The sequence below is a fragment of the Ctenopharyngodon idella genome, chromosome 10 (assembly GCF_019924925.1).
Source record: "Ctenopharyngodon idella isolate HZGC_01 chromosome 10, HZGC01, whole genome shotgun sequence".
NCBI classification, from domain to species: Eukaryota; Metazoa; Chordata; class Actinopteri; order Cypriniformes; family Xenocyprididae; genus Ctenopharyngodon; species Ctenopharyngodon idella.
This window is the reverse complement of record NC_067229.1, coordinates 3,720,436-3,736,302: the sequence shown is the minus strand read 5'-3', so window position 1 is coordinate 3,736,302 and position 15,867 is coordinate 3,720,436. Positions and strand designations below refer to the sequence as shown.

Genomic DNA, 15,867 nt, shown 5'->3' with positions numbered 1-15,867 from the left:
CCACTGTCGTACCTGAACATGTGTGACAGAGTTGAGTGATGTCCAGATGTTGAGTCTGGTTGCTGATGGGATTGTTCCAAGAAGTCCTCGCTGCAGCCTGTAGCACGATGACGTACCTGGATCAGATCCAATACGTACTGGATGTCGTCACGCGCATGCGCGGTGGTGTTTTGATGACGTCATAGACGCATGCGCAGTACCGATCTCTGGATTATAATGTGCATGCGCTGGTCTTGAGTGACACGCATGCTCAATATTGTATTGAGATGATGTTCTAACCTCTATAGTAGTAGTACTGATGAAAGTAATAAGTAATTATTTACATTTATTTAAAGATCTATATGATTTACAGTTTCTCTACACCTATGCAAAATAGTCATCTGGACAACATTTTAAATCACATGACTTTAGAGTTTTTAAACCTAAATTTGTCACCGCAAGTATTATTTTTTAATGCGTGTATATAGAACATTTTAAAATAAATCCATTTTATTCTATTCAGGTCATATTTGCTGTTGAGTGGAAGCAAAAATGAGTCAAGTAATTGTCTCTGTAATTTTAATCCTAAAAGGTACAATACAATAAAGTCTGTATACAACTTAAAATACCAGTACACATTCACGGGGAAAATGCAAAAATATTAACAGCACCAAGAAAAAAAAAAAAAAAACTTGTCAGATGTCAAAATAAACATAAGTGCTGATGATAGATATCAAGTACATTTATTTAAAAAAAAAAAAAAAAAAAAAAAAAAAAAAACCCTGAATTTAAGTTTAATATACAAACTGATCACAGCAGTCAGATCAAGCAGTTGTCACTCAAGTGACCATTTATATTTAACTTTATAAATTGTTGTCCTTGGGGCTATAGTGATTGCCGTCACAGATGAAGCAGTCTGCTGAGCAGTAACCTTCAAACTCTTTGGTCGAGTAAAATGCACAAAGAATTCCTTTCCTTCCATCTCCAATATAGCCTGGCGGGAAGTATTTAAATAAGTCCCCACAACAAAGGCAACTGGTCACTTTATATGGCACTCGATACATCTCCTTGTAGTCACTGGAGTATGCACTCCAGTTGACAACACCTATTGTAAGAAAGAGAGTTTAAGCAATAAAAAGTTCTGAGCAAAGCTTAAAATGCATTTGCAGCTTAAACTTAATGTGTAGAACTGTCTACTGGTAAAAATATAAAAATAATAAAATGAAAACTTTCTGTCAAGCCAGGCAAAATGAGCCTCTTTTCTGAATGATGCCTCACAAACAAGATCATGGAAAAGCCAGCACGTCAGAGACAGTCTGAAGAAGGCCACATCTCCATCTTCTTTGACCACATTCATGAGGATATGTCTCAGGATCTCAGGTGGCATCTGCTTAAAAAAAAAAAAAAAAAAAAAAAAAAAAAAAAGTTTAATATTATTCAATATAAAATACTAGTCAAATAATAGCATACTTTTAAAATGTTAAAAATAACATTTGGAATAGGGAAAACTCCCACCTTACTTATGTAATCAGCTTCCATTTCCAATTCTCCTAAAGAAAGAAAGAAAGTTCACACCACTCATGAAATATTTATGGAAAAAGGAACTTGAACATTTTATCATCAGTTGTCAGATTAGTTGTTACAAACCTATTTTAATTAAAGTTATACCTGTTTTCATTTCTTTGCGCCTTTTTCTGAGTAGCTTTCTTTCAGCATCTGATCTTAAATTACATTAAAAAAAAACAACAAAAAAAAAACAAGTGAACTACAGTTTCCCTAGAAAGTATTTACACCACACAGGAAGAAAAAAAAAAATCACCATAAAACACCAAATACTGTGCAAATTAACGTTATTAAAGAGAGGATAAAAAAAACTGCTACTTCTACTCCTCCATCACCTACTACTAATAAAGATGTTTTATTTATTGGAAGTACTTGGAAATAGGCTTACTTCACAGGATAATTTGTTAGCAGGAGCAAGCACCACCATCTCCTTACTGCAGCCATGTCAGACTGGAAAATATGCTTAATGTAAATCACAATCACCCTTTGAGAATAAACTTTTTCCCAAATTATTAGTTTTGATAGCTCACCTCAGCAAAATCAAAGACACCTCCCATTACAACATAGAGTGCGTACTGTACCATTAATAGTAAGTTACATCAAAACAGACATAAACAATAGTAATGAACTTAAATTAAATGATTTTGTTTGATTGTATCAATATCTTAAGTTTGTTGATATTGATTTTGCTCATAAACTAAAAAATAAATTAACAATGAAAGACAGCAATCTGACAAAGGTATCAAGGAAAATAAACACTTATTGTTAAACAATTCTTCCTACCATCAACACAAACACTCCACAGTTATTTGAACAATTCTGCCTTGGAGCACCCTGTTGAGTTAAATTGAAATAAACAAGTTATAATTATTCAAAAATAAACAATGTGGTTGAATATCTAAAATGGAATTTAGTGATGGCAACAAGAAAACTGCTTACGTTGAGATCATCACGTCCATTACTCTTTCCACGGCCCAGGATGTAGTTGCTGTGCAAGTATTCTACAAAACATTTAAACAACAACAACAACAACAACAACAATTAAAACAAAAATGGGCTAAAAATAATAATGAAATACTAATAAACAAACAAACTGGGGTGGAACAACCCCAAACAAATTCTTGACTCATTTATCATTGTTTAAACAATTTTATCTGTGAACTATAAAATATAATATTCCAGCGATAAGGTAGATTTAAATAGTTTAAGCGTCAATGAAAAATGAGCCATAAAACAAAAAACAAAATGCATGCAAAAGGATGTATGGCACAAAACAGAACTACCATAATCCTGAACTTCTTTTGAACTCTTAATATTTTTTCTGAAAAAACGTGTAGGGATCAATGTAACGACAATCGCTGAAGTCAGTGCCGTACAGTGAATCAAGCAAATACATCTCTCTACTTTTTGGTTTCATGATCTGTAAAACTGGTTCTGTTAAATGATTCTTGGAAGATACAACTGTTAGTTATGTCAACATATCTCAGTGTTACTTGCATTAAGGAGAACTGATCATTTAAACACAATAGACTTACACATATCATCCAATGGTTTGATGCCCAGGAAGGCAGTAAGATGAAGTCACATTCTGCTATATGGTCCTAATACAGACAACAAACATTTTTAAATGCCACCTAAAATGACCCTAGTTAACTTCTATTAAATATTTCAGTCATACTTACAGGTAAGTTAGCTGAAGGGTCTGCACACAATGGTGGCAACCGTGTCACTGTCACATACGAGCTAAAACAATGGACCTTTATGTTCTGTTAGATACCATTTAAAATTACAGTTAATTGGATTGCAAATAAAGGATCACTTATGCACACTTTTTCACTCCAAAAAAAAGGTTCTACAGAGAAGACAGGAAAAATATTACCTTTAAGTCAGCAATATCTCTGACCATTGAAAGGCAGGCATTCAAAATCTGTAATAATTTGAGAGAAACCAAATTTAATATTCACTTATCACAAAACAAAAGCATGATATTGCATGTGATAATACTCACAGTCCCTTCAACATCATTTGGATGACCCAAGATAATAAAATCTGATCTGTCCAGAATTGTTGCTCCTACTTGAGCCAAAAATTGTTGTTGTGATTCCTTTTCATTTAAAGCATTTTTTATCTAGAAAATCAAAAACAATTGTAAGTATGATTATACACATTGCATAAAAATGCAAAACAATTCAACATACATCTTCATTTGGTCACTGCTTTGTGGATGCATCCAGCATGCCCTGTTTGTCTGCACATTTCGTAGGGCTGTCATGTCCATCACTGAACCTTGGCTGGGGTCTGAAAAGAGACAAAATATTATGATTCAACTGTATATAATAAGTGAAGTGAGATTTTGCAAGTGCAGTGTTTATCATGACATTACTTACAGTGTACTTGGTCTATTTGTGTAATACCACAGGTGAGTCTCTCACTATCATTTAGGGACTGTGGAGGTGTACCTTCACATACAAGAAAAAGTGATTTTTACAATACATGAAAAAATTAATAGTCATTGTAAGATATATATAAAAAAAAATAAAAATAAAAACTTACCAAGTACTATCTGACCATAACCATTGAAGGTTAACTGATCACTTGGTGATACAACTTTTCTTAGGCTGTCCTCCATGTTCTTATTCTGTGCTGTGTTATAATGGTGAATGATGTTGCGCATCAAAAATGTGTGTCCTGATGGCGTGAGCATGTTCAGGAAATAATTGTTTTTGCGCATTGCAGCAAAAAGTTGCTCTGCGGTTTGAGTATTTACCCATCCACAAAGTTCTGGGACTACTTGGACTCTCCTAAGAGCATCTCTTGGGTCTTTGGTGTTGAATTCATGGAATCTGTCATACAAAGCATAATGCTCTGATGATCCTGTCAAAGGATGGCAGTTGGTATCCTCCTCCTCCTCCTCCTTATTTTTCAACCATGGTAGATTAATTTTGAGCTTGCCTTCTTTTGCTAGCTGGATATTTGCTGTAGTTGGTTCAGCAAGTCTCCCTTCATGGGGACTGAAAGGTAGAGAATCTGCTTCACGAAGATTAACGTGTGCTGCAAGTCCTCTAGCAAAGTCGTATATTACAACATTAGGAAAGTGCTTCCAACTCAGCAGCAAGTCCGCAAAGTCTCTGGGAGACTCTGCTCTTATGTTGAATTTGATGGAATACACTATTCCACATGGACATGTAATGACTGCCCAGCCACCTAAGAGAAATGTACAGAAGCACAATTTCAAGAAAATACAATTTAAAAAAAAAATTACAAGTAACACTTCAACTATTAACTTAGTTTTTCATAATTTAGTTTAGTTTTTTCATTAGGTTTTCATAATTTCTTCATACCTGTGAATCTACCTACTTTTACCAACAATTTGTCAGTGGGTTGACTCAGAGACTAGTTTACTCAGTGTTAATTAACCCATGTATAAATTGCAAGTAGGTTCTTATAGCAAATGAAATATTGCGTCTTCCAATGAATGCTTTGCTAAAAATTAAATGTCCATCAGGATAAATTTTAAACACCTGGGACATTATTATTATTTTTTTCAATCAAAGTTACATATTCATGCATTATTAAAATGTATTATTATTATTATTATTATTATATAGACATTTAAGAGATGAGAGTTAGGCAATTTACCAGAAGCACCCCAAATCTGCTGGAAGATTTTGTCGTACGCAGAGCGGTTTTGCATCTCTGTTCGCAAACGTAACACAAGATCCATCCTTGAACCCTTTGTGTCCAATCCACATTCTTTGCACAGCTTCCTCACTGCATCAACCTAAACATATGACAGGCTTTGGTTAAAACCAAAATTGTTGCAAAACATAATTAGATGTTGTGCATGTGTTCTTACCTTAAGATTAAAGAGCTCATCACCTAACCTTTCCTCTGTGATGTCAAGATCTGGAACATCACAGGACTTTGTTTTTTGTAGTTTTGCATGCTCAGTGTTTAGAACAATGTCTGACTTTCGGGTATTAGGTCCAATCCAAGGAGCCCAGCAATCATAACTTGGGCAAACTACAAAGGGATTTTTCCTGCCACCTTAAGAGAAATACAGAGTGTATAAGTACATTAAAGAAAATTTGATTCTTTAGTTACACAGACCTAAATAATATTACACATTAAATAACTTACTTGAAAGAAATCCCCGGCCAATCATCTCCATTGTTACGGATTCCCAAAAAGAGACAATGTTTGTATCACCCTTGAAATCTGATGGTGGTGTGGCTATTTCACTGACTGCAAAACACAAATTCACAAATCAAGAACATGCCGTTTTAGAAAGCATTTGTAATACAATGTACACAACACATACTTACAAGGAATACTGAAGACACCTTTCTTGTGGAAATCCATAATCACCACTTTGGGGTAATAACCACAATTGATGCAGGTGTAAGAATAAACATGGCTGCTCAAGGCTTCAAAGTGAAGGTAACCATGGAGCACTGTGTCTTTGCTGGGGAATTTTGCTTTGGCAGTGGCTTCAAGTATGCTCATTACTCTGCTAACATCAGTGTGATTCTAGACATATTCACAGAGTATAAAGAAAAAAGATTATGTTACATGACATAATACTTATTACACGAAACAATATCAACACCAGCAGTTACACATATTACCTGAAGAGCATTGTGAAGAATTACACACAAGTGAAGAGAAAGCAGAAGGTGGTCAATAAAGTTATGGATACCACCAGTGAATTCCTGGTACCTGTACATCATGCTGCAGTTGCTACTTACTTTGTAGTAAGTTGAAATTCCTTAATGGAGAGCAGAAAAGTTAAATACAAAATAACAGTACACTCTTTAAACAATTTGAATGTTTTATTTAACAATATTTACCTTCAACTACCCCAGTAAAGGTCAGAATCTTTGCTCGTGAGGTTATAATAATTGGGTCACTTAGAACATGATTACCCTCACATTCGGAGCAGAATGTTTCTTCAGGAATTAGTTGGTGTCTAAATCCACTTCCATGTTGTAGACCACTAACCAAATTTTGAGGAAGGTCCACAGGCAGAGATTTATTTTTCATCAAATAGCGCACCATCCTCTCTATTCCATCATCATTAGGTGGGTACTGATGAGCACTACAGTCATCCACACTCTCAGACTGCTGTTGAGATATCTGCATGGGATCAATCCTTTCGGTGGTCTTCACCTTCTGGAAGAGAGCTCTCTGACTTTGAAATAAATGCCATTTAGCTGTTGCTTTGTGAATACATAACTGTTTTGTTTTATTACACGGACAGGCCCATGTGATCTTCTTACTGTCATATACAACAGTCACTCTTCCAAGTCTGCAGTAATAAGACATTTTTGGCTCATACACTTATATATATTTTTTTGTTGAGGGCCCAGCAAATATGATCGCTACAGAAAGTGGCACATCTTCTTTGTTTGCCATGCATTGCCTTTTGATGCATGCATCTTTCCTACTTTCTCCAAACCATTTTTCTTTCACCATCTCGTTTAGGGTTTCCTCTTTGAGATTAACAGAATTGCCATCATCTTTGGGACAGAAAGCTAAGGACATGAGATGGCAGCACTCAAATGGTTTCAGGCCACTCCTTTGTGCAAAATCAGCACTAGCATTACATTGGTCTAGTTCACACATAACTTTGTCATTCACACCCCAAATCCTTTTTTGAACATGGATGGGAATTGATGGTGCACTGAAAGATTTTGCCACTGCAAAAATTCCATGCTTACTGTCAATGACCTGACAAAGTAAATGTCGTTCTAATGTGATGGCCTCTTTAACTGTGGTGTGCTTTCTTCTAATGTGAACTCGCAAGTTCTTTTTATTCAATTCCATATCACAATGATCACATCTGATTCTGTTCTTCTTTGGTTGAGGACGCTTTACTGTTGGTTGCTCTGGTGGAACAAGGACAGAGGAAATAGCCGGAGATGGAAATACTTGGGTGGGTGCAGAAAGAGGAAATGGACCTTCAGAAAGAGGGCACGTTGTCACAGGTTGCAAAGGTTGACATAAGGGACTTGTCCAAGACTGAGATTTGGGTAAAGTTGGTTTTATATTTACACATTCGGACTTCCGCGTTTAAGAATGTTCTAATAATGTGCAATAAAGTTAATGTTTGCAAATTCGAAACAGCGACATTTACAACAAACGATTGTAACCCTACAACATTTTTCACAATCGATCAAAATGGGCAAGTATTATTTTAATGGCATACTTACTTGCGAACATCCACTGAATGTCCAATGTAGTGTACAAAGTTATTGTAGCCTATGCGGAAGTCAGAATGTGCGAATATAAAACCAAATTTACCCAAGTAAGACTGTTTCATTGCTGGAGACTGAAACACTGATGTAACTGGAGATGAAGATGTTCGGATAGCCATGGGGCAAGACAGGGGAGGCGCCTGTGTAATGACATGAGATGTCTGTGCCAATATAGTAGAAAGTGGAGCAGTGGCTGCTGGGCTATGCAGGAGTGGAGATTGAGCTTCCTGGCCAGGAATAGCCTAAAAATAACTTTTGTTTACATTTTTGAAGATGAGTAATTAACTGCACTTTTCTTATCACTGTAGCAGGACAGTAACAGCAGTGAAAATGTGCATTTTCTCTACAGTGTAAATTGCACTTAACAATCACAAAATCTGGGGGGAAAAAGTTACACACATGTGACATGCATTACTCTGATCAAATTTTAAGGCAAAATAATATTAGTAGAGGTGAAATTATACTCACCATCATGATGTACTGCCAATTTTAGATGATTCTCTACATGGTTATCAATGGATAGTTGTGATGTGGTTTTGTATGTCTCACAAATAGGGCAGTGGTACTGGTTACAGCACTTCGTGCACCTTGAAATTACTGGGCAACTGGTCTAATTTATTTGAATTTTTTATTAAATATAAGAAAGCACAAGCTGAAGTAAGAAGAATAGTACGAGCAGATAAAAAGAAGTACTGGAGAGATTGGTGTAATACAATAGGAGAAGATATCGATATAAGTGAAGTATGGGGTTCAATTAGGAAAATGGGAGGAATTTATAGAAATCAAACTTTACCTGTTTTAAAAAATGATGAAGGAAGAATAGCTGTGACAGATAATGAAAAAGCTGAAATGTTGGCTAAAGTTTTCGTTAAAGTCCATAGTGATGATAATGTATCAGAGGATATTAAAAAGTGTAGAAATCAGAACAAAAATCAATATCCAGATTTAATGATGAAAAGAAGTTCTTCTGGTGAAGCTTTAGATGCAGATTTTACTATGTACGAATTAAAGATGGCTCTAGGGGGAGTTAAACATTCATCTCCTGGAAAAGATGATATATGTTATATAATGATTCAACATTTATCAGATAGATCTTTAAATATTATTTTGAATCTTTTTAACAAGATATGGAATGCAGGAAAGATTCCTTCTTCATGGAAGCATGGAATAATTGTACCAGTTGGTAAACCTGGAAAGGACAAATCTAATCCAATTAATTATAGGCCAATTGCTTTAACTTCTAATGTATGTAAATTGATGGAAAAAATGATAATTCGTAGGCTAAATTATATATTAGAAATAAAAGGTCTTATATCGCCATATCAGAGTGGATTCAGGGCAGGTCGGAATACTATGGACGCTGTTTTAAGTCTAGAAGCCGATATCAGGAGAGCTCAGGCAAATAAAGAAGTATTGGTAGGGGTTTTATTTGATATTGAGAAAGCATACGATATGCTCTGGAAAGAGGGACTTTTAATTAAACTTGAATGCATGGGAATTGGAGGAAAGTTATATAACTGGATTATGGATTTCCTATTAGAAAGAACAATTCAAGTTAGGATAGGAGTAGAGTATTCTAAGACATACATGATAGATAATGGAACTCCGCAAGGAAGTGTATGCAGCCCAGTATTTTATTATGATTAATGATATTTTTATTAATTTTAAGGGTGACATTGGAAGGGCATTATTTGCAGATGACGGGGCAATATGGAAAAGAGGACGTAATATTGCATGTGTGTCCCAAAGATTACAAAAAGCAGTAGATAAAGTGGAGGTATGGGCAAATAATTGGAGCTTTAGATTATCTGTGGCTAAAACTCAAGTGATATGTTTCACAAAAGGGAAAAAAGTACCAGAGGTTAAGTTAAAGTTGTACAATCAGGAGCTGGAGCAAGTATCGGTGGTTAAATATCTCAGTGTATGGATGGAATCTAGATTGACATATGATACGCATGCTACAAAGCTGATCAATAAATGTAAAACAGGAGTAAATATTTTAAGATGTTTAACTGGGGTAGAACGGGGAGCTTGTAAATTATCTTTGAAAAGAATTTATTGCACATTAATTAGACCAAGTTTAGATTATGGTAGTATTATTTATGGCTTTGCATCTGAAACTACTCTGAAAAAAGATTGAAACAATGCAGAATCAAGCTCTAAGAATATGTTGTGGTGCGTTTAAAACATCTCCCATTGCAGCCATGCAGGTAGAAGTTGGGGAAGCTCCTTTATACCTTCGTAGGTTTAAAATTAGAATGAATTATTGGTTTAATTTAAAAGGACATAAAGTGTCTCATCCAGTAAAGGGGGCGATTGAAGAGTGCTGGGAGCATGGAAATATAAACATCAAAAGCTTTGGATGGATTGCTAAAAGGGAAGCACAAGAAGTTGGTATTGCAGATTGTGATGTTAGCCCAACTGTGATAGTATCCAGAATTCCACCGTGGATTTTTCCTATGCCTGTTGTAGATTTTCAAATACAAATAAAAATTAAGAATGAGAAAGATACCCCTAAGAACATTATTGCACAGCAGTATTTAGATCAGATTTATTCTTCATGGTTACATATATATACTGATGGTTCTAAAGACCCTATCTCTGGTAGAACTGCTGCTGCCGTATATATTTCTAAGTTTCAAACTAGTATGAAGAAAAGAATAACTGATCATGTATCCGTGTAAGCAGCAGAATTAATTGCTCTGGTGGTAGCACTCCAGTGGGTAGAGGATGTAAAACCAAGCTTAGTTGTAATTTGTTCTGATTCTTGCGCAGCATTATCGAGCCTTGCAAGTGGACTAAAATCATCAAGGCAAGACATTATATATGAGATTCTTGCAAGTTTGTTAAGAATAAGTAGAGTAAGCTTAATAACATTTTTGTGGGTTCCTGCTCATGTGGGAGTGGAGGCTAATGAAGTGACTGATAAGCTAGCTAAGCAAGCTCTTAAACATACAGAAATAGATAGTAAAGTAACTCTGAGTAAAAATGAACTTAAAGGGAAAATTAAAGAATTCATAAATAACAAATGGCAAGAAGCATGGAACTGTGATAGCAAGGACAGATTTATGTATAATATTCAGCAGCAAGTAGGAAATGGAAGAAGTGTTTTTAGGAATAGGAAAGAAGATACGATTATTTCACGCATCTGAATAGGGCATACTAGATTAAATCATTCTCTGTTTAAAATTGGAAAACATGAATCAGGACAATGTATTTATTGTAATCAGGCAGAAACAATTGAACATGTTTTAATAAAATGCAAAAATATGGAAAAGAAAGATTAAAACTCATTAATGAAGTTAAAAATATGGGTGTTGAATCATTTAATTTGATAAGCCTTTTGAAAGAACGTGAAGAACAAACAAGAATCTATGGTGCTATTATAAAATATATTAAAAAAATAGGAATATTTAATAGAATCTAATTTTTTTTTTTTTTTTTTTGTGTATGTTTGGTAGCTGCTTATTAGTGCTTCACACTCCAGTCCAGTTGGTGGCGGTAAATGCACCAAAAGTTGGTTTGCCATCCGCCATAAAAAGTTATTAGAAGAGGAAGAAGAAGAAGAAGTAGAAGTAGATCTAGCTATGTCATTGTGCTACAGGCTGCTGTGAGGACAGAAATGAATGCTCTCTTGATTTTCTTCTCGGCTGGTTCATTTTTACTCTACCAAGGTAAGGCTTTGCTGTTTTACTCTACAAGGTAGCCTATTTGTTACAGTCTCTCTTCGGTCGATAATAACGAACAAAGAACGTGTCGCCCCAGCTAACATCAGACCAGACTTGGGTAAAGGAGCCATACTTCATTGACAAAAAAAAAAGAATCGCAGCGCAATTGCGATTTCATAATCGAAATAAGAATCGCGTTTAAGTGATAATTGCATTCAAGTTCAATGATATTCTCCATATTGTGCAATAAATCGTGCAGCCCTACAATTACCTTTTTTTTTTTTATTCAGTGACGGCAACAAGCGTCCATAGAGATATCACTGTCTATTTGTCAGCAAAACTGTCATGCAAACGTTCCCTTTGAGACACTTACCCGGTTTCACAGACAAGGCTTAAAGGGTTAGTTCACCCAAAAACGAAATTTCTGTCATTAATTACTCATCCTCTTGTCGTTCCACACCTGTAAGACCTTTGTTCATCTTCGGAACACAAATTAAGATATTTCTGATGAAATCCGAGGGTATCTGATCCACACATAGGCAGCAAAGACATTGCACCTTTTGACATCCAGAAAGGTAGTTGAAAACATGGTTAAAATAGTCAACCTGACTACAGTGGTTTGATCTTAATGTTATGAAGCAACGAGAATACTTTTTGAACCACTGTAGTCAGGCTGACTATTTTAACCATGTTTTCAACTACCTTTCTGGATGTCAAAAGGTGCAATGACTTTGCTGCCTATGTGTGGATCAGATACCCTTAGATTTCATCAGAAATATCTTAATTTGTGTTCTGAAGATGATTGAAGTTCTTAAGGGTTTGGAACTACAAGAGGGTGAATAATTAATGACAGAAATGTAATTTTGGAGTGAACTAACCCTTTAACTGAAAGCATATCTTAAAATATGTCAGTGTCATTGCTTTGTGTCAAGATGCACAACAGTAATGTTTTTTTATTTTTTTCTAAAGCATGTTTAAAAAAGCTACTTAAATGTCCTAATTTAACTAAGACCTAATCCTGTCTTAATCTAAGCCCTGTCTGTGAACCCGGACCAATGATTACAATATAAGGATAATATCTATTAGTTTTGTATGTTCATCTATAGTTTCCATCATCTGAAGTCTTCACAAGTGAGGCTGGATCCAAACTTGAGCTGCCGTAATCTCTAGTAACCTTGCTGGGCATCCTGAGATAGAAACAGCAACAGGAGAAAGATTATAACTACCTCCTTTAATGGACTTTGATATGATGATTTGCTGCTCAAGAAACATTTCTGATTATTATCAATGCTGAAAACAGTTGTGCTGATTAATATTGTTGTGAAAACTGTTTTAACCGTTTAAACCAATTTTTATTTTTTTTCCACAGGATTTGTTGATCCCAAACCTATAAACTGTAGCGTACTCTAATGGGGTCAGTTTTTTTTTTTTTTTCTTTTTAAAGAAATTCACATTTTTATTCAGCAAGGATGCATTAAATTTACCAAAAGTGAGAGTAAATATTTCTATTTCAAAAAAAATGTTGTTCTTTTTTAGCTTTCTATTCATCAAAGAATCCTGAGAGAAAAAAAAAGTGAAGCAGCACAACTGTTTCAACATTGATAATAATCAAATGTTTCTTGAGCATCAAATATCATATTAGAATGATTTCTGAAGGGTCATGTGACACTGAAGACTGGAGTAATGATGCTGAAAATTCAGATTTGACCACAGGAATAAATTACACTTTACTATATATTCACACAATAAAAAGTATTTTAAATTGTAATAATATTTCAGAATGTTACTGTTTTTACTGTATGTTGATCCAATGAATGCAGCCTTTGTGAGCAGAGGATACTTGTTAAAAACATTAAAAATCTTATCAACCCCATACTTTTGAACATTAGTGTGTTTAAGAGGGTTTACTTACTAGTCATGTGGTCCGACAGGAACTTTTCTATCCGCTCCAACTCTGCTATGGTGCAAGGCATCAGCAGGGAAGTATCTAGGAACATAAACAATTTGTCACAGAGCAAACAATATTATTATACAATGCCAGGTTTATGAAAAGAAAATAAGCTACAGCAGAAAAAGAAGAATACACAAAACAGAATTTATGTTTTTAGGTTTACTTATTCATTAAATATTGCTCATATAGTGTCACTTACATTTGGATGTCAAAGCCTTCTTAAAACAAATTAATTAAATAAATAATGTAAATTTGAGAAAATAAAAAAGAAGAAAATAACAGATGCATGGTATAGGTGAAAAATATGGTGGGAAAAAAATGGATATGGAGTTATTTGGTGAGTTTCCTGAGCTCACCTGTGTTTCCTTCTTCTGTCAGCAGCTTCCTTCAGAAATGTTGAAATCTTCGGAACTTCCCCTCTGTTGTAGAGGGGTTATTTTGTTGCTGCTGAACAATGTTTATCAATATTTGTTTACCATGAGAGCTCAAAACGCTTTTGAAAACTTGTGCTTCATGCAAGTTACGTCACCGATTAACAATAGGCTACATTTACGTTTATAAATTAGCCAGCTTCTAATCACCCATTGACAGCAAAACCTTTACAAAACTATCAAAACCTCTCATCTACACATAAAGATGTGATTAAAAGCCTAAACTATCATAAACAAATCAATCGATAGAGTTAGCCTACCTCTTCTGAAAACGGGATGCTAACGGAGTTTTTCGAAGACACTAAACTGTTTCTATAAAGTAAATATTCAACATAAGTGTGTCAATTACATGTTAGAGAAGTGACAAGAACAGTTGTGTATATTATTCGTGTGATTTTAGCGACTAAACTCACCTGAAAGGAGTGAAGACAACAGCGAGAGACTGCTGTTTTTGCTGCTTGTCAGTTGTTGTTTCTCCGTTTCCATGGCAACTCTGCGCCGCTCCAGTGTTTGAAAGCGAATCGAATGTTCGGCGCTCACACGCATTAAAACACGTCACAGTCATGCAGCGTTCACATAAATAAACATCTAGAATTAAAACATTACATAAAAAATCTCATTAATATTAAATCATGAATTTAAAACTCATTTTGTAGTTTTATGACCCATTCATAGGAGCAAAATGCCACCCAAGCACGTGATAGTGGGACAATTGTGGCACTTTTATAACTTAATAATTGTATAACTTTTAAAACTTAATTATTTACTGTTGTTTTTACAAACATTCAGCGACATTATTTTATTTGAAAGCGTGCTCATAGGCAGTTAAACCAAGCTTTTGATATAGATATTAGGTTAGTCTCAATATTTTTTTATTCAGTGCTTTCAGATTCAACTGCAAAGATAATATAAAATAAATACACACTTATCAAAAAAGATGTCCTGTAAGCGCTCAGTAGAAACTGGGCCGACTATCGCCTTTTTTTTTTTTTTTTTTTTTTTTATTGAAACAACAGTAGGGGAATACAAAGACATTTGAATATATAAAACAATTAAATCAAAATTCTGTATCTTATATCACAAAACAGTCACGTTTCTATTACATTAAGTATCCTTTTCAACAGCTTAGATGTCTTAACAGCTTTTCGATTGTTCTGTATTGATGTTAGAGAGTCATAAAAAAATCTTCAAATCAGTGGAAAATAGTCTACCATTTGGTACAGTCGATATACATTTTGCTTTATGTATATGATATTTCCCTAGTAGTATAAAAAGTTTAATTATATTATCCAGTTCCATTAAACCAGTATCACAATCCATAAACAAGACCATTACATCAGTTATAGTGACAAACTTGTAAAACAAGTCAAAAAGAAACATAGAAACTTGGGACCAAAATAATTTGGTATAATTACAACTGAAGAATAAGTGTACAATTGTTTCTGTTTCTTCTTTACAAAAACTACATAATGGCGAAAACCCTTCTTTAAATTTACTAATAAAATTGTTACATGGATAGTATCTGTTTATTATTTTAAAGTGAGTTTCTTTGACTTTATTAGGAATTACAAATTTATTTATATCTGACCACAAATTCTGAAAAACAAGGGAGTGATAATCCTGTTTCCACTTTACCATTGCCTTAGGCGAAACACTTTTTTCTCTGGTTAATATTCTAATATACATATTATTAAATTTTTTATCCCTAATGGAAAGGCCCTCAACAGTCAGAGCAGGAAGAGAACCAATTACAGGATTATACATCTTTTCGTTTTTTATAAGATAGAGTAGTTTCGAAGAGATACAATGAATGAGTTTTAAATATTCTTTAAAAGATACATTTGTCCCAAGATAATTAATAAAATCAGTATAATTATATAAGTCACCTGACTGATTTATCAAGTCTGTAACAAAAATTAACCCTTTGTTAAACCAATCATTCCAAAAGATGGTTTTGTTTTTGAATAATATATATTGATTATTCCAAATTACACAGGAATGGGGAGAGAAATTATGTT

The 15,867-nt window shown here is 34.4% G+C and overlaps 2 protein-coding genes across 9 annotated transcripts in view; one reads left to right on the top strand and one right to left on the bottom strand.

The window, feature by feature from the left end:
• LOC127519775 (carcinoembryonic antigen-related cell adhesion molecule 1-like) overlaps positions 1 to 15,867 on the top strand; it is a 74,907-nt gene that overhangs the window by 46,221 nt on the left and 12,819 nt on the right. The window contains exon 1 of one of the 8 annotated variants that reach the window (XM_051907334.1): positions 11,325 to 11,473. The exons of the other annotated variants lie outside the window; for them this stretch is intronic. Within the exon in view, the coding sequence (XP_051763294.1) occupies positions 11,422 to 11,473 (52 nt within the window). The 5' untranslated portion in view covers positions 11,325 to 11,421. Of the gene's footprint in view, positions 1 to 11,324; positions 11,474 to 15,867 lie in introns of those variants that run through there. 8 annotated transcript variants of the gene reach the window in all.
• On the bottom strand, positions 3,668 to 5,561 carry LOC127519815 (uncharacterized). The gene is made up of 5 exons (XM_051907431.1): positions 5,427 to 5,561; positions 5,182 to 5,323; positions 4,096 to 4,746; positions 3,930 to 4,001; positions 3,668 to 3,840 (listed from the first exon to the last, which is right to left on the bottom strand). Exons 2-5 carry the CDS (start codon positions 5,264 to 5,266, stop codon positions 3,701 to 3,703), a joined length of 948 nt encoding a protein of 315 aa, XP_051763391.1. The 5' UTR covers positions 5,267 to 5,323; positions 5,427 to 5,561; the 3' UTR covers positions 3,668 to 3,700.